An 18,936-nucleotide genomic window follows, 5' to 3' on the forward strand; every position below is an offset into this window, starting at 1 on the left:
ACTTCACGTGCTCCAAACTGCAGAACTTGAAATGCTTTCCATATTTAGATAGCAAATGGGCTTTTTAAAACATACTGCTCCAACCCAACTCACTGCATCTTTTGGGAAAGGGGTTCATTTTTGGACTGAAGAAAGAAAACCGTGTGCATTCATTAATATACGGGAAGGAAGGTTCAATCTCAAAAAAAACATCAACAGCAGCCAGCTGCCTTGCTCTCCAGGAGAGAAACTGCCCTCAAGCTCTGATAGTGGCAATCCTGGTTTGGGGAAGAGCACAGACCAAAAATCTGACAAGAGGTAAGATGCAGTAAGAGAGGAAGATGCACAGGCAGGGAGATGCACAGGAGAGGACCGCAGCATCCCAGTTCTCACCTGCTTTGGGTCCAGATGCATCAGGGCACCCTCAGGAGAGCAAGGTAGCCTTCAGCCTAACCCCCTGGCTCACCTCCTGCTTCATCCTGGGGTGAACACTTCCCCAGCCCTGCCATGCATCATTAGAGCGTGGATGCAGGAACCCACACAACTAAAAAGGAAGAAAGCCCTGTGATCTCTTTAATGCTAAAAACACCTATCAGTCATTGGTGCCTCTTGGGCTATTAAATCAACCACTTCTTAAGCGGTTTAAGAGAACAGAGTCTAAGAGTGTCACACTTAGGAAAATAAGCTGATGTAGTCTCTCATTTCTAAACACAGAAACCAACCAGACATAAATCTTAACTTTAAATTCCCCTCCTTTCCTCTGCCTTAAATCCACAGAGGCTCAACTATACCTTGTTGACTACTAAACTGCCAAGTTCCAGGTTTTAAATTAAAGCTGGCTTTGAGCTAGAAGAGCTCAAAAAAGCCATTGAGACCACCGAATGACCAGCTATTTTTGAGCTTTTTGTCATTTTACAATTTTACAACCTAATGCGTGGTGCAGTCAAGAAAGCAGCGATGTAAAAATGGCCCTTTTTGCCCAATATACCTGCTCTCTCTGGAGTTTTGAGTCACATTGCCTGATTTAATAGTAGTAAAAACTTGGTTTTAGCACTGCAAAGCTTGTAGAGCTGGGAGAGAAAGTTGGAACTTATCCTGACTCCACTACCAGCACAACAGAAGAGCAATGCAGCAAGTGACTTTCCCAAAGTGCTGTGAATATGTTAAAAAATTGGCTCTCGTGATGAAGGGAACTGAGCCCACATGAGTCGGAGAATTTCATGCCACCTGTGTAAAAGCTGAGCTTATTGCTTATAACGCCCAGAGGAATAAACTACCCAGGCCCTTGGCAAGCCCATCACATAGGAAAGTAACCCAAGGAGCAGCTGTGATGCCCATCTTTAAAAGTGCAGCTTGGAGGTCCCCAAAGAAAACTAGGGCTGAAGTGCATCCCAGCAATTAGGACTGACAGACGGCTCCACCTGCGGGGCTGCAGAGGCCTCTCACACCAGATTAGATGGTAACTCCTCCAGCGATGCCATGCTGGCACTGGCCGGCTTCTCTTGGGGAGGTGTGGCTGCATGATCGAGTCACAACTCCAGCTCTTAAAATCCATGAAGTGACAGTTCACACCGAACTGAGTCCCACACTTGCACAGCACAGCCCAGGAACCCACAGCCACGCTGCAGCATGCACCATGAGGACAGGCAACAGCCATTAGTGCCCAACTGCTGCTGGCATGCACTTGCCCAAAGGGCAAGGCCATCACCACACTAGGCTGGAGCACTAGGGCTGCATCGGCACATGTCCATGCCCAAAGGCTGGCTGCCAGCCCTGGTGGGGCTCCCAACCTGGCTCTGGCTGCCTGAAGGCTCCCAGTGCCATGGCCAGCATGGAGCCACCTCGAGTGCAGCACAGTTCACCCACAACCCAAGCATGCAAGATCAGGGGACAGCCTACTGATTCACACTGGCTACGTTTCAACAATGCTGGCTCATCTCCCTGTGCTGTGTCTGGACACAGACTAAAAAAATACAGCTGCCTCTCTTCCTTGGGGTATAGTCATTTCTGGACATGGGAAAAGCAAGGATCCTATTGGAAATGAAGGGGGCAGCATAAGCAAATTAATCAAGTAACTTGGAATGGGCTGTAATGTTTGAGAGGAAAGAAGGTACTAAATGAATGAAGGACTTGTAGCACTGTGATGCAGGGCAGAGTGGCTGGTAAACAGACAAGATTTAGAAGACAGGACACAGTAAATTTTTATCAAAATGTCAGTTATCCTATTGTCCCACCAGCCCTCAACAGCACTCACAAGGCTGCTGTACAACACCTGCAACATGCAACCTTTCCACAGCAAACAGTAAGCCTCTCTGCCAGCCAGAAAATGTACTTCACCATGTATATGCACTATTGTTTTCACATAAGGAAAAAAAAAAAGATCTCATGCTGTTCTACCAGAGCTTTTCCAAAGAAAATCGAAAGAGGACTCTGCTGGAAATGCATATGTGCAATATCATAAATCTCAGCGTACACAGGGATGGAATCTTTTAAATATCGCATTTCACATGGCATGATTCTAGGCAAATACTGCATGGTAAGCAACCTACAAGCACAGGAGTCAGGATCAGAACACCTCACCCCCCTGAATTCAATGGCTGTGGCTTCACATGGGGGTCTGGACTCCACGCTAGATTCAAGAGGGCTCCTGTAAGTCTCATTATGTGAGACCCCCTCTTCCATCCCCTTGCAGATGTAGCCTGTCCCCCTAAGGAAGGGCATCCCACCTCACAACCACCTTCTTGCTTTAGCACTCCAGAGCAAACAGAAACATTACAAGAAGTCATCCTCGCTTGTGTTGCATGATTACCTGTGACACTAGACACCCTGGAAACATCCTGTGTCTGGGTGGAGCGGTTTCGACTCTGTTGCCTGCGCCTGCTCGTTGCTGACCTAGTGGTCCGTACATGAACTTCACTCACTTTGAAGAAGGCCACCATGAAAGGCTGTTTGTCGTAAGGGCCATCTCGGCCTATAAGGCCTGCCTCTCTAGGATTTACACTGAAACCTTCAAACCAAAGAGAAAAGTGAGTGTTAGAGAAATGGTGCAGTTGGAGCGCTCCTGGCATTGCTGCATACCCATAAGCAGTGTTTCCTTTCTTCTTGCTCACACTCTTTATTCACTAAACATTCCCCTCCTGCCACCACAAATTATGGACATTTTTACAACAGTACCCCATCCATCCTGAACAAGAGGCCCCACCACAGAACCTGGCTTTTTGGCACCCCTATGGAATCTCTAGTTTAGGCATTGAAGATACAGATAGATGTATAAAACACAAAGCCCAGATGTGTCACAAATTAGTTCTGCTGCCCATGAAACACAAGAAGCAGAGATGGGATTAGGAGACCTTGAGGGAAAGCAGAGGGCAAAGAGATGGGGTACTTTTGTCAGGAGCACAGGGACAAGCGCTCAGCCCATCTGGGGAGCTGGAGGCTGGCATTAACATTTCCTCAGGGAGAACAGTGGACTGCCCCTCTGGTCTCACTTGGCCCCAAAGGGTACCAAACCCCAGCATGAAGAAAATATATGGTTGGAGACTGGTTCCTATAGGACAGGTATCACTGCCATCTTTTTGGTCACTTTCTGCTCATCTAGATCCTCTCCTTCCCTACCGCTTATCTTCTAACACTCAATTTCATGTTCTTTTGTAGTCTCTTCTCTCCTTTTCCCCCTTTCAAAGTTTCTGTGGGCTGTGAAATGCCATCACCACAGCTGCCTTCAGAGGGACCAGCCCCACACAGCAACCACATCACTTCTCCAGCGCAGGGCTCCCACCTCAGGTTCGTTGAGATATGAGCAGCAATGGCAGCTGCAACAGCCAGGAGGGCTGCTGTAAGCCTACATGGGGAGGTGCATACTCATACACCTGCCCTCTTCCTCTCACCCCTAAACCTTCCCCCACCTGGGATCCCAGCTCTGTGCCCTCTTCCATCTTCAACCAAGAAACTGGGGCCCTACCCCAGCCAGCCTCCACTAGCTCATCTTGGTACTGTTCAGGTACTCATGGGGAAAGACATGTCCATCATGGGACAGCTGAGAAACGACAGCCCTCAATCTGTGCCCTCAGACACCTTATCCACTACAGCTGCCTACAAAGGCAAGGGTGCTCACCCCCCCACATCACATCTGAACTCTGTTAGCATCAATTCTAGACGGCATCCAAGAGACCTGTGAGCTGACTTTCAGTAACCAGCCCATAACCTACCATCCTGGGTCACCACGCTCAGCTGCAGTCCCATGTTGTGCTGAGGGTTCATCACCCACATGTTACTGGTGGCAGTGACATCAAACTCCAGCCAGCCCTCCTCCGAGGCCCACACCGCTCGCGTGTCCAGCAGAAACAGGTCAGAGGCCCTGCAAAGGAGAAGCATAATGACAAGATTGTAATATCTGGGATTTTCTCCCCTGGCTTTTGCTGTTACAGAAACAAAACCTGAAATCGTTAAAAGTGATGTCAACAGCTAGGAAAAAGCCAACAGCCAAAATGTGCCTGTTTGTATCCAGGGTTTTGCCATGAGATGCACATGCTTCTGCATGCGAAATTCAGGATTACAAAGGGTTATTTCACCATCTTCTAAGCTGGAGGAAAGCAATCCTACTTCTCAGGTCTGTCCATTTCTCCACCAGCAAGGGAGATCATCTTCCTGAATTGCGTAATGCTAGCCCTGGCAGGACAGTGATCAAACTACAGGCACTTCCAGGCATTCAATGGCATCTGTCAAAGGGGTTTCATGGTTTCAGCCCACCTTCCACAACACAAACTTACCACAATTGACCAAACAAAAAATAAAGATCAACTAACAGGCCAAGCATCAAACAGTGAAGGAAAATGAACCTCGAAAGGCCTCTAAAGACATTTTCTGAGGCTTATCAACAGGGATTAGAGCACCTTGTTTCAAGGTGCTTGGTACTGGGTCTGCTTCATGGCTTCAGCTTCAGATGCTATCAAGTCTATACCTTTTTTCAGCATCAAATGCCCACTGAAACTCACTTCACAGCAATCAGCTGGAGAAGCACCCAGAGAAATTCCATGTACATTTTCTCACTGTATTATAAGCATAACTTTCCTACGCAAGAGACCTACAATTCCTATCCTTAAGATGTGACCATCATCACAAAATGGATACCAGGTGTCAATCCCATCTTCATCTGTATTGTCCTCCTGGATTTTTTTTTTTCTACCAATAACTCAATGGAAATGAGAAAACAGGGTACCCATCCCTTCCATCCATCAAAGGTTTAACTTCAGAAAAAAACAGTTTGATAGAGTTACATTTTATTTTTGGCCAACTGCTATGTCATACTGCCCAGCAGCTTGGTTTGCATGAGATCACGCATGGAAAAATAAGCACTTAAATATATTAGGGCTCCTAGTGCAGCTATTTTTACAGAGTGAAGGCTTTCCTCTGCCTTGCTGGTAGCCGCACACTCTGTAGTTGACTCAGCAGCCTTTCCCACAGGAGTCTTTGCCACTGCTCCTCCAACAGGAAGAGGATTCAGGAACAACTCTGACCTTCACCTCCAAAAGCAGTGAGTGGCTGGGGCTGGTCAGCTGCTACATGTTTTGGAAACCTTGAGGTTGAAAGATCTGGGCTTTCCCAGGTAGGGTATATAAACCAGTGTTGCTTAAAGGAGACTGCTGTTAGCAGCTACAGCTGAGACCACTCTTCCCCTCTTCAGGTTTAAAAGAGGAATGAACTGCTAGATCATTCCAACCTCTGAGTACGACTTACACATTGGTCCTCTCCAATGATCAAACCAGATGATATCTGACCTTTCTCCTCACACCAATTGCTTTCTGATCTCCTGTCCCACCTCCCCTCCTCTAAGTGCCATACTTTCACCAGCACTCACCCACTCCAGACAATGTCTCACTGGAGCCTCCAGACTAGAGTAACTTTGGTGTTATGCCCGCCCAGACCAAACACGTCTGGCTGCAGAGTTCCTGGGAGCTCTGTAAGAGCAAACCCTCATGAACACTTAACTACATGGGATTAGTAGGGTCTTCAAAAACATGAAGAGGAGGCTCAGAGTCTATATTCCCATTGCCTTATACTTTGGGAAGACACTTGGACATCAGAGAGCTGTAAAGCCTGAAAGGACCACATGGCACCATCTAGCCCATTCCCCTGAACCCCAGGCAGGATCATCTACACCCACGTCGCTCCTGAGAGATGTTAGCCTGGCCCGAGCTTATAGATTTCCAGCCTCAGGAACTCCACCATCTTTCCAGGAAATTTAATGGGTTTCACTTGAAGCATTTTTATTTTTCTCCGTAATATCTAACAAATGCCACAATTTCCCCTTCTTATGAAAACATCCTCTTCAGTCTTTCCTTGCAAGCCATGTTTAATAGACACTGACTATTCTCATTGCTCTTTATAGACCCAACTCACATCAAGATCTCACTGATGCTGAGTACAATGGAAGGATATTATTGATGTGTCTCATAAACTATGCCTCTACTCATACATCTCAGAATATGATTTTGGCTTCTTCATAAAATTCTCAGTTAACTTATCTTCACCTTGTGATCCACTATAATCCTTAGATTTTTGCTGCTGAATTGCAGAGGACCCAGTCACTTCCTAGGGTGTATTTACACCATTGATTTTTCATGTTCAAATGCAATTCTTCTTTCTACCAAATCACACCTTTTTCCCCCAGAACCTCCAACATTATTAGATTACTTAAAATACAGACTTGCCTTCCAGTGGGTCTCCCTCATCTTAGTGTCCTTCACAAATGTAACGAGCAAACTGCCTGACCAAGGTACAATTCTACCAAATAGAATGCTCCACCTTATCCCAGTATGTCACACTCACTGTGGAAAGATTTCAACTCTTTTGTAAAATGCAGAAAATTAACAACTGGTATTTCCAAACCAGTTAACTCTTCACAAAAATTTTCAGCTCTGCTATTCAACTGACTTTTGCATTGTTTGATCAGATGAAGCCAGCACTGAAGGTTAACCCCACAGGTATTGTAGGTCATAGTAGTAATGCTAGCAGGTAACACATCCTATTAGTTTCTGTTAAGCCTGTTTTCAATTAATGTTTGTCACAGAAATCTCATCAGGCTGCACAAAACTGAATATAATTTCTTACTGGTTTGGCATGAGGTTTTAAAAAAAACATTCAGTCACCTCTTTCCAAAGAGAAAGTTAGGAAAAAAAAATTTACTCACATAAAAAAGAATCCCAACTATTTAACTGAGAGTCTTTAACCACTCCTTTATTTTTTCAGAATAGAAATGTTGCATGTCCTTCCTCCTTTAAGAAAATCTCCTGAAATCTGGCCAAGCAGTAGGTGCTTGAAAATTGCTGCTTACATTGGCACAACAGAGATTTAGAGGTTACCAACAAAATCCTTTGGACTTTTTGTATACAGGGAACATACTCTCCCCTCCTTTACCTTTAACGCCATGCATCACCTGAGGAGAATCTGCTCTTCCCTGCAGCCATATGGATGAGAATACATGTCCTTGATACTCCTGAAAAAAAGCAGTACGATGTCTGATCTTGGAATGGAGACTGTGAGATCTCCCAGGCTGGCCCCAGGTGGAAGGAAAAGAGTATCTAATTAGATGGCAATGGGTGAAGGAGTTGCTGCAGTTGTGGGGGGTCACATGGACATACAAGGACTAGGTTAAGAGACCTGGATAAAAGGAAAAAGTCTGCAAAGAAAAGGGAGTAGAAAGTACCCATGGCCACCACAACTCTGTGAATCAGGCTCATTATTTCTAATTCAGCATCCCTCTGCTTCTAGAAATAGCTGGGAAACTACCAGCATCTTCCAGCACCGATGGCTCACAGAAGACTATAACCTGCTACTGCTGCCATTTGCAGCAACACAGCTGCCAACAAACATGGTGACAGATGACAGTGATGTGAATCGCACACTTCCAGTCCTGTCCCAGTTTTCACAGGGAAATGCAGCAACACAACTGGATTTATTTTCTTTCCCCCAGTTCTGCTTTCTGAAGATCGTGGAAAACATTTATGCCATTCCACTCCCGTTAGGGCTGCAAAAGACAGACAGGAAGCACAAGAGCTAAATCTGCTACACAGCCTTATTACCACTCCTGATGGTGGACTGCTGGCTGTTTTTGACATCAGTGTTTGCTTAGCAGGTTCACACTCTATGGCCCTACCTGTTACAAAAGTTGGAGTGCCCACGGCAAATGAGCAGGGGATTCTTGCAAGCCAAAGGGTGGTGCTGGAGAAAGGAAAAAAAAATCTGAAGGTGGCAACTAAACCTAGTGGAGACAGTTGACCCTCAACAGTATATGCATCAGCTTCTCATCTGCACAAAGAGAACAACGCCACTAGCTTTGCCTTATAGCCATGTCAAAAAACCCAAAGGAACGGTTCAGGAAACAGTCAGATAACATACTGAAGAGTGCTACACACAAGTAGCTGCAAGTCCATAGTCAAAGCAAAACCTGAAGAGTGGACAAGAAGGTGAGAAAAGATCATATACTGAGCAAGTTGCATGAATCAACGTATTGAATTTCTAGTCATTAAGTGATGACATTGATACTGTGCAGTGAGGCGGGCGGTGGCCTTCCAACAGAAAGCATGCACCCGTGTACACGGTCACATTAATGGAAGAATATCCAAACACTTCGGCATTTGAGAATAACAAAGGCAAGAAAGGACCTGAGGGAAACAGGAAGGAAGCATGAAGAATGGGAAAAGCTAGAAAAAGAAAGGGTAGAAGAAATGCATGAACCAGTATCATTGGGCAGAGAGGAAGGAATATCTGCTCTCAGTACAGGCTGAAGAAAGCAGAGTCAGTCTAGAAGTTTCATGCCCAAGCAGCCCTGCATGTCAAGGACATCACAGGGCCTTTAGCACCTGCACAGCAGGACTTTCAAATCCAGTGTACAGAAGATAAATTTCATCACCAAAAGAGGCAGTTTCTTAACATCCCCTGTGCCTAAACCTGCCTTTGGGTTTTCATACAGCTACTGTCATGTCATTGTCACTACGGTGCCTGACAGTCTCATCTTTATTTTCAGTGTGCTTAACCATCTGGACGAGTTCAGTTAATGATTTCCTTAATAAGGGTGCTGCAGGCATAATATGCATTAACTTCAGATTATTAAAGGGAAGCAAGTGAATGGGAGAAACTGAGGCAGTGAGCTGAAACAACTTTCCTGAGACAAGAGAGGACATCAAATGGGAAGATGCAAGTTAGAGATTCCCACCTCAAAACAGGAGCTCTGTGTTCTGGATCAGGGCCCTAAAGTGTGGTCTCAAGTCCCAAGAAATAAATGGGAGTGTTTCTATGGCCTTCAGAAGACTCTGAAGGAGGACTGAGAAGCAAAGGTCAACAGAGCAATCACAAGTGGCTGCAATAAACAGAAAAAGTACAGTTTACTGGAGAAATATGGCTTGTGTAATTCAGAAGGCAGGATTCAGCTCCAGTGTCCTCAGAGAAGGAGCTGATTTGTCAGATATAAATATCCAATATAGCTACTATTCTTAACGCCGGCATCCCAACCATGTACTCAGGGCATTTATAGGAGAAACAGCTTGCATTTAAGTTCAGTGCTTTTCCCTCTGCAAGATAAATATTTTGTTAGCTGAAACCTCTGTGTAAACCTTTCAACAAAATGTCTCTGGGTGTTAATTCTCTTTAATTGAACACTATTTAGATTAGAATTTAGTCAAATTAGTAACCAGGTCAAGTGGTTAATCTTAGTTACTATACTTAGTGAAATGTTCACATTAAAGTAATTTCTGTATTCTAGGTACACATTACAACATGGAACTTTGCTACAGGAAAAACACCGAAGCTATAAAAAGTTAAATTTAAAGACGCATCTGTTGAACTAGGTTTTTTACTTTCCCACCCTCCCTGGCCTTCTTTCCCCAACCAGGCAGAAGTTTTACCAGGGAGACAGTGAGAACAAACAGAAATCTCACCTTCAAAATGACCAAGTTAAAGGTCTCTTATTTTAATTACAGATCTTGGAACAACATTTTTGGCCCAACTTCAAAGCTCGCAATTACCCAGGTGTTTAAAGGATTGTTACGCATCAACAGCCATTTACCAAAGCATTAATTACTATAAGTCTCTAAAACTTTCCTTAGCTGAACCTTTGTGTTTACTTTTCTTCAAAGACAAGTTGACATAATAGTCTAGACTGCCTAGCAGCAGTTTCTCAAAAGGGAATTTTGCACAGAGATGTGTGGGATTTACATTTTAATTAACACACTTTCTAAATACTCCTCTTCTGCAGATCTCAGGATTTGAGTCTTTAGTTTGCACTGACATCAACCTTCTGTAAAAATTATCATGCATATAGCAAGCTAGAAAGATTATTTGCTCTTATCCACTAATGACGGACTAATAACTGCACACATAACTGACTCCGTCTGACAGAGCTGAACAGAGCTCCACATAGATAAAACTTTGAAATCATAGCCTTTTCAAACTCAGACATCCACCATATTGCAGTAAATCTAAGTGCTACTTTGAATTTAAAAGTGTTTATTACTTCTAGAACAGACTGTATGTGGAGCTCACGCAGCATGAGGTACTGCCAACAGATGCAGTACAAAACCGTAACAACTTAGCATGTCTAAATGACCATTATTCCAAAGACTTAAAAACAGCGTACAAAATTTAATCAATAAGCGCTCACTTGTAGAGCGAGCCTCAGGCGGGGGAATGACAGCACCTGGAATGAGCTGCCACAGAAAGCAAAGCCAATCTCTATCATTTTATGTGCAGTAGTAACCACCTTCAAGACAGTTAAACTGAGACTATCTGTGGGCCAGTGGACAAGGAGAGACATGCACATCCTGTAAGAGCTCCTTAGAAATGAGGAAGGAAATATCAAGAGTTGTCAACCTACAAATTAAGTTACTTCCAAGGTGAAATAGAAGACCAGCAACTGGGCACTAATTCACAGGGATTGAACTTCACAGCTCTGAGGAATGAACATTTTACCAACAGTGAAAAAATAAAAAATCATCCCAAATCGCAGGGATAGGAGATGTATTTCTCATTTCCTTGGCTATGATTTAATGAGACTAAGGAGTATTCTAGCTGTAGTGATGGCTACACATCTCGGAGTTTAAATGCAGTTTGAGGCATGAAGATGGGGGAGAGGGCAAAGTGGTAGTATCTTTGTCCTTTAAGAAAAGAAATAAGAGACTGATATGGTATTCTTTAGTTTTGGTAGAAAAAGCCAGCTGGTTATGGAACTACTGAGTTTCATCCAGAGTAACTTTGACTTTTAAACTACTAAAAAGAAACCACCCTAAACCACAACAAATCACATACCCACAGTGGGAGTTGAACTGAAATGTGGACAGACGCTTCTCTATAGCATCATGGAAACAGCTCTATCATATACAAATATATGCACACTATATACAAATCTGACCCCAACTTGAAACAGATTGATGCTAGCTTTGTCATTTGTATTACACAACCCATTCCAAAACCCAGTTGCGGACGGTTATTTATTTTCTAAGCTATAAACACTGCCGGCAAATCAATTTGCCCTTTAGATTAGAAGCTCGGATCGCATTTGTATAAATATCCTGTTGCAAAGAGGAAGACTTTATTACCACTATAACTGGCAGCTGAAAACCAACGAGTGCCTTAACCCTTAAGGAATTGTGTTCAGTAGAAGAACATACTCCCCAGGCAGTCACTCTGCAGGGCATACCTATGTCCACACATGTCTTATCATGTAGGAGGAATTTTTCTGCATATCAAGTCCTCATATTTCATCCTGGGTGTAAACGAAACTGTTTAATAAACTCTGCCCATTAAGGTACCATATCTTCCTTTGATCACTAACACAGGCCACTGTTTTTCATAGATCAGTTGTTTGGATAGTGTAGGAGTGTTTTGAGGTCTGCATTAGCAGGATATTTACACTTGAAAACATACTGATGATCCAAACCAAGGACTAACATCTTTGATCAACCATAAACTGCCTTACCTAGTCCTGACCTGACACCTCTCTGGGTGACAGCAAGAAAGTTTCGAGAAAGAAAGAGAAATTAATGAGCTGTTTCCAGAGGCAAACTCATTTCTTCTCTTCCTTTGTGAAGGTCTCACTTACGTGGCAATCCACTCCCAAGAAGTTTCAGAAATCACAGAGGACGTTGGGAACGAGCCCACGTCCACTGAAGGGAGGAGAGTTGAGGCTGTGCAGCTCCTGCCTGCTGAAACTAAATGCCCCCTCACATATGGCCAAGGTGGGACAAGTACCTTGAAGCTGACACCACTTGTCTTCCTAAACTGGTGTTTTGGCAAATCTCCCCACTTTCTGCACATACCAAAGGAAAAAAAAGGAAAAAAAAATCTCACCCTAGCCTCCAAACAGCACAGTCTCTTAAACTTTGTGGGGGGTCAAAAGCTGAAGGGCAGCAGCATCCGGCAGACACATCCCCCATTCCCTCTCCCACCGTCAGCCCCTACAGCCCACAGCCTGTTTCAAAACCCAGAGTCATCCCCCTCAGAGCACACCAGACGTCACTCCAGCCCTGTTTGGCGAAGCCTCTTCTCCACACAATCCAAAACGCGTACTGCTGCAGCTGGCCACAAGCTTGACCCATCCTGAGAATTTCATTAATCAATGCGTAGTATCCCACTGACAGCATCAGCAGTTTGTGTTATGACAAAATGTGACCGTTAACTGCAGTTTGGTTAGAAAACAAAAGTCTAGTTTCTAGGCACTATTTTTTTACCTTACGAAAGGGTGGAAGGAATGGGGAGATGAAAATATTACTGACACAAGTGAGTCAGTATTAAAAATGTTTTCTTTTTTAAGAGAGAATGTACTTAGCCCACACTGTCCTCAACGTGCATTTCACTGCCTGGAGTGTCCACAAGTATCATTTTCGTATTTCTGATGGCTTTGAAGAAAGAGAGGGTTAAATTTCTCCCCAGAGGTTTTATGCTATTTCAGTGGCATCGATCTCTGATCGTTCGCAGTCTATCACATACATGTCTCTAGGAGACAGTCTTGAAAGGGCCCATATAATCCTTGCTTTTAGCTTTGTCTATCGTAGAAATTTAAACCTCAGGCTTGGTTTTGTTTTAGCCATCAGGGAACAGCCAGCAGTGCCTTGTGATTCCATGCAGCAGTGCGCACATCTGGGCCGGGAGGCACACATTCATGCTGTTACTGTCCAGATGAGGGTTTTTTTAATTATTATTTTGCTCAAGTAATACTGAATTAAGCCACTTCATTACACTTAGCTGGAGCCAAGACATACACTGAGCTTTGGTGTGTTTACTGAAGCTTTCTCTTATCTCCTGCACTCCCAAACTCATCTCTTTGAGAGGAGCAGGCAGGTTTCTTTTTCTACACATTTTTCCCTCAGAGGTGCATGCTGCCTTTCTCTTGCAGACCTGCTGGTTTAAACCTATACATGCCAGCTGCCCTGTTAAGAATTATTTGAGCCTGAAAGTATTTTATTAGCTACCAATAATCGCCTCAGACAATTGTTAACCTAGTCTCTGAACTTTCTCTGGAAATTGCCAGTATTGACTGCAGAAGCATCTTCTGTGGCCTTCAGAGATTAATTTTTCTGACCAGAAGGAATATTTGTCAGGAGAACAAAATGAAAAAAGGTACTATGTCAACTTCTGTTTCACCTGCTAGTTCACCAGCTAGACTTCAAGACCTGTACAGACTCTTCCTTATGCAATAAAATGTCATAAAACATCAGGAAATATCAGGCTGTTATTCAAACCATTAGTCCAAAGGAAGTGTGACACAACTTTTTTTAGTTTGTTTTTTTTTTTTAAGTCAAAGGCAGCTGTTATTTTCTGGCTCATAAGATGTCTGCTAAAATGCAACAGAAGCCTTAAAAATATTTAGCAAGTTCCTTCAAAAAATAGTGCTTTTTTTCTTGTAGTTTAACCTTCCAGTGTTCTCAACAGGGAAAGAAAACATTATATTCCAGATTAATCCACTCAGACAAAAGGGGGAGATAAAAGCACTTTGGATTTCCCCCCCCCAAGTAAAAGTAAGTAAGCATATTGCTGATCAAAAACCAAAGCCACTCTGTGCATACAGCTCTTTAAGGCATACCAGAAGAATCTGAGACATTTTTCCCTTCCATGCAGAGACATTAGTGAACAGCTAAATACTACTTTTCAGTGTTTGTTTTCAAGAATGTTTACAGACCAAAGTCCACCCAGGTCACCAAGGTGGCTGCATGTTTGAAACTGTAGCAGCAGTAGCCAGAGTCAGAACCTCAACTGAAGGTAACACTGACAAGTGGTAAGCAGCCTCTAGTATCTTATTTTAACTTCAAACATCTGCATATTTTTAATATATAGGGCACAATTACTATCGCTGACAATTAATATATAAACACTTTTATATACAAATACATACAGAGAATATGTACATATATGCACATTTATACACACACATCTTTTCAGATGTGCTTTTATATTTTACATGTAGTGAAAGAGTCCTTTAAGCTGACAGGAAAAAAAGGTGGAAAAGGGTACGTCCCTTTTACAGCTGCAAGAATCTGTGAGCCACATCTTGCTCACCTCTGCACAGATGTGACAAGTCCTGCAGACTCATCTGAAGCACAAGTTTCTTTAGCCAAACATCTCCCTCCTTCCCACCAGTAAAAATAAATAAATAAAGAAGAAAAAGAAACAAAAAGGGAGCTTTGAGGGACTGGATGAGTCAGAGGTTAGTAATGAACTACAGACACTCATCCCTGGGTCAGCGGTTCACGCCTAGCCCATGTCAGGAGGGACGGTGAATTGCTGGCAGTCTGGACCTAGAGGAAGCCTTTTTATGATTCCCAGTCCCAACGGCGGGATCCTCTCAGCACGGCCGCCAGCAGCGGCAGGAGGAACATGATGGAAGAGAACAGTAAGACCCAAAATACTCTCCAGTTCTGGATAGAGACCACCCTGGTGATCCCCACCCGAGCTGCTGTCTCTGCTCTGTCTGTAGGGAGGTCTCTAGCACCCAGAGATGCTCAGCATGTGCAGATGCCAATGTGCCCTGTGCCAGAGGACACGTGTCACAGCCCCACAGCACAATCTGATTCTGGCATGGTATTTGAAACAAAGATACAAGGTGCCAGCATCATTGCTGCACACAGCCACTTTAAGAATAAAGAGTTTGCAAATTGGTTAGGAACAGGCTATGTTAGGGGTCATATCCTGCACTCTATTCTCTTTCCCACAATGCTTTACTTGCTTACTCAGTTTACTCTTAAAAAATGTTATATACACATAGAAGTTGATCGTTCTACTCTGTGCCCTGCTTTGGTGACTGTTACAGAGCAGTGTATCAATTGTTTCCATAGATACTTGGCAGAGGTCTTCCTCCACCTAGGAAGCGGGATCTCTACTTGTGAAATCTAAACCAGACCAGCACTCACCATTTTTCGTTCAGTGTGGCTCTAAATGAACAATACAGCTAACATGTATGAGTCTCCATGACCCTCTGGACTTCCATCAGGTCTTCAAGTGAGCACTGATGTAACATCCTAACTAGCAAGCACGTTACCCCAGGAGGCACTCGAGAAACCCACAATTCAAAGCACAAGGGGAACACTGATCTAAAACTAACTTCTTCCCCATTACCTATATACCCAAATACTTCCGTTCATTTTCCTAGAGGCCACACTCCCCACAGAACAACTAGCTATCTGATGTTGCCCTCACAGCAGCAAATCATCATAGGCATGTCCACCAAGTGGTATCAACAGAAGGACTGGCATAAGAAGGACCAGAAAGGAAAACACCCAGGAAACCTTCACAGAGAAAAGAAATGGAGCTTTTTTTCAACACTGTGATTTCTGATTTCTTTTTCTCTGCCTGCAGCAGAGGAACAGTTACAGTCTTGACACATTTCAGCAGAAGTAATGAAACACATTTGTACCACAGCATTACTCTGACATTTAATTGACCATGTATTTCCATCTTTTAGCCTTACGTGATTCCCCCATCTGAAACGCTACCCTTTTAAAATTAATCACTCCATTTACACTTGTTTGGATTCTTGTGTCACAGTTTCTACCCTGCCCCTCTCTTTTGCCTCTCTCATTGCCACTGAAAGCCCAGGAGTGATTTTGTACCTGTGGTCAGCATGCTGAATTTTCTTCTGCTTTATTTACTTTAAGCCCAGCTGAGAGCAGGTCAAGTCTGCACTAATTACCAGTATTTTTCAAACAGACTATGTTTTTTATGCTGGTAGTTATTAAGTTGAAAGGGGATACATATATTTCAGTATACAAGAGCAATGCCAGCATAATAAGTTTAAAAATCTACTACCTCACATCAGATTCCTGCTCTATTTAGAGACAACACAAAGGTTGCAGCTATGTGACACTCCCGGCTACAATGCTGTGGACTTTCTCCAGCTGAGGTCCATTTTGCACTCTACTGTACCCATTTCCTACAAGGAAAGGACCATGCAATAACATAACGCCATTAATGTGAACAAAACCAATATTTGTTGAGCAGTCCTCTAAACATGAATGCGTGAGCTCAGCCTTCCCCAGGATACCAGCTGGTGGCATGGAGCAAGCCCCCTCTTGAGTACCTGTTTTGATGTTCCTGCAGCACTTGGTAAATGCTAATAAGGAAGGTTTGGTTTTTAAAGCTCCCCACAACGCAGTCCTTGTAGATCCGAAACTCGGCGGCTGTGACGGCCTCGCCCTCAGGAATCTGAGACAAATTAAATTTGAACTCCTTGTGGTGACGCTGGTGAGGCGTGAACTCCTTGTCATACTCAACTGCAGATGGGAAAAGGAAAGAAAAGAAGGAACCATGACTAAAATTTAACAATAAAAGGTTTCCACATGCTGCCACCTGTTCCTTAAAAAAAACCCAAGAATTCTATTTTTTTCTCCAAAGATAGTCTTGGCAAGTTCCAGGAAAGCTTATGCAGCTAAAGCCTTTCAAATACAGTAATAAGAGAAGATGAATGTTCCTCTTCTCTAGCCAATGCCTTTAAGATTTCCTATTTTTTAAAGAAAAACCAGCTTTGACAGGTGAAATATGACCATGCATTTTTCTCCTGTGTAAAACTCTGAAGCTATGACTGCCCACAGCATTTTCTACCTGTGGACCTTCATGTTCTTTACAGCATTTCCTTAAGCCTCACACCCCTCTTCCAACAGAAAAGACAGCTAGTTCCATTTTGTCTTAGCGCAGACAGAACTAAGTGTTAGCACCGGGTCAACCAAATCCTTAACTGTCCTAAAAACTACTGGGTTTTTGTGTTAGCCATTGGACTGCCTTGTGAGCAGAGTAAGATTAAACATGACATTTATTTCAAGGGTTAAAGTTAAGCAGAACTCCCCTTCATTTTGCAGAAGCTTGGCTGAGAATGAGAGAGCTGAGGAGTGACCCTTTTTGCTTTCTGGTTTTAGCCCTCCTCAGGTAAGCTATTGGGTATAGGGTTTGAGACAGACACAAACCTGAACCCCTCCTCCTTCAGGCCTCAAGATTTGCATTTTCTCTGTTGGAGGCTTCCTTTGCAAACTTTACTTCTACTCCCACTCTTGTACTACTTGATTACATATTGGTTTAGTCTGACTTTGATTTATTGTTTGTTATTCTAATTTTCTATTAGAAATTGCTTAAAACATATTATATAAACACACAAAATTACATCTTTAAAGCCCTGAGGGGAAAAATCCCAAAACACAAAAAAACTGTTCCCACCAGTGCAACTGAAGGAGTATATGTCAATGATGAATAAGTCACCACTGTATTATCATTAGGGACATGACTACATTCAGAGAAAGCGATGAGGGAAGTACAGATCCCTTTTCACATTTGTCTTTGTGCTGGGAATCAAGCTGGAATCAGCTTGTAAAATCAGATTAAAACAGTTGCACAACAGCTTCCTTTCAGGATTCTTGAACCAAAGGCAGTCTAAAAATCAAAATAATGCACTAACCAAATATATAATACCCACGGGACACGGGAAAGTACTAAAAGGCATTTTCACAGTATCCACAAAGATTCCTACTGTATGGCCAGTAAAGCTTTTCCACTGCACTGTGAGGCAGGCAGCAGCAGGGACCAGCCTCACTTCAGCCCATGATGAGAAGACCTAAAGCGAAGGTGAGGAGGAGGAGAGCCCTTGGCAAAGCACTCCAGGGGGACCTAAGTCCAGGAGGCTGACTGCAGGCCACTGGCATCTCTACCACCAGCACTCACTTCTGGGCTTCCTGTGCTGTCCCCTAGCAATAACAGAGATCAATTTGCAACCGCAAAGGCAGCCGCCTCCATCGTCCTCCTCCCCACAGCTTCTGAACACAGATGTTAACAAAACCAGTATTTTCTTTCCATATGCTGGCACATACGGCAGGTCCCTACACTGAAAACAGTGTTGTATCTTAGGAAAACAAAACATCTTTCTGCTTAAGAGATGCCAAATTGCTTTATCAAAGGCACTACTGTTTGCATTTTTGTGGCAATATTAATGCAGTTCCCACTGAGAAGTTGATAAAGACCCTGACTGTAAAAACACCCCTCTGGAAGAAGTGATCTGAAGCTATTTCTGTATTGCATTTCCAAATAATTTATGATTAAAATAATATTATGCTTTCCAAAACCCATTTCTACTTCACAGCCAGGTTTCATACACAGAGACCCAGCGTTCGGGGAAGAAGGCGATGCTGTCAGCCTGGTGGCAGGGACACACGACAGGAAATGCTTTGCAGTTATGCACATAGAGGGAAGAGGATGCTCCTACCACTCCGGTTTGCTCCCTTGGCTTTATGTTTGCTTCTGCGTCCATGCCCACACAGTAACTGCCTGGGACACTTAAAGCCACTCGTGGAAATCTTCTGCTTGCAGCGTTTCCCACCCTCCAGGCTCGCCACAGGTCACGCCGCATTTCCTGCTGGCATGGCCAATGGCACACAGTTCCCTGGAAGCGCACAGCTGCCCTGGGTGCACTGACTGGGTCTGCAAATATCT

The 18,936-nt window shown here is 43.7% G+C and overlaps 1 protein-coding gene across 1 annotated transcript in view; it reads right to left on the reverse strand.

The window, feature by feature from the left end:
- The window catches only part of BMP6 (bone morphogenetic protein 6), a 26,881-nt gene extending 9,803 nt beyond the window's left edge, over positions 1-17,078 (reverse strand). Inside the window, exons 1-4 of the mRNA XM_026841375.1 lie at positions 17,065-17,078; positions 16,544-16,774; positions 4,188-4,336; positions 2,789-2,986 (exon numbers count right to left, since the gene is read on the reverse strand). Of these exons, the coding sequence (XP_026697176.1) occupies positions 2,789-2,986; positions 4,188-4,336; positions 16,544-16,774; positions 17,065-17,078 (592 nt within the window). The remainder of the gene's footprint in view (positions 1-2,788; positions 2,987-4,187; positions 4,337-16,543; positions 16,775-17,064) is intronic.
- Between the last annotated feature and the right edge of the window lie 1,858 nt (positions 17,079-18,936).

This window comes from Athene cunicularia, assembly GCF_003259725.1.
Source record: "Athene cunicularia isolate RWA chromosome 2 unlocalized genomic scaffold, athCun1 chr2_part1, whole genome shotgun sequence".
NCBI classification, from domain to species: Eukaryota; Metazoa; Chordata; class Aves; order Strigiformes; family Strigidae; genus Athene; species Athene cunicularia.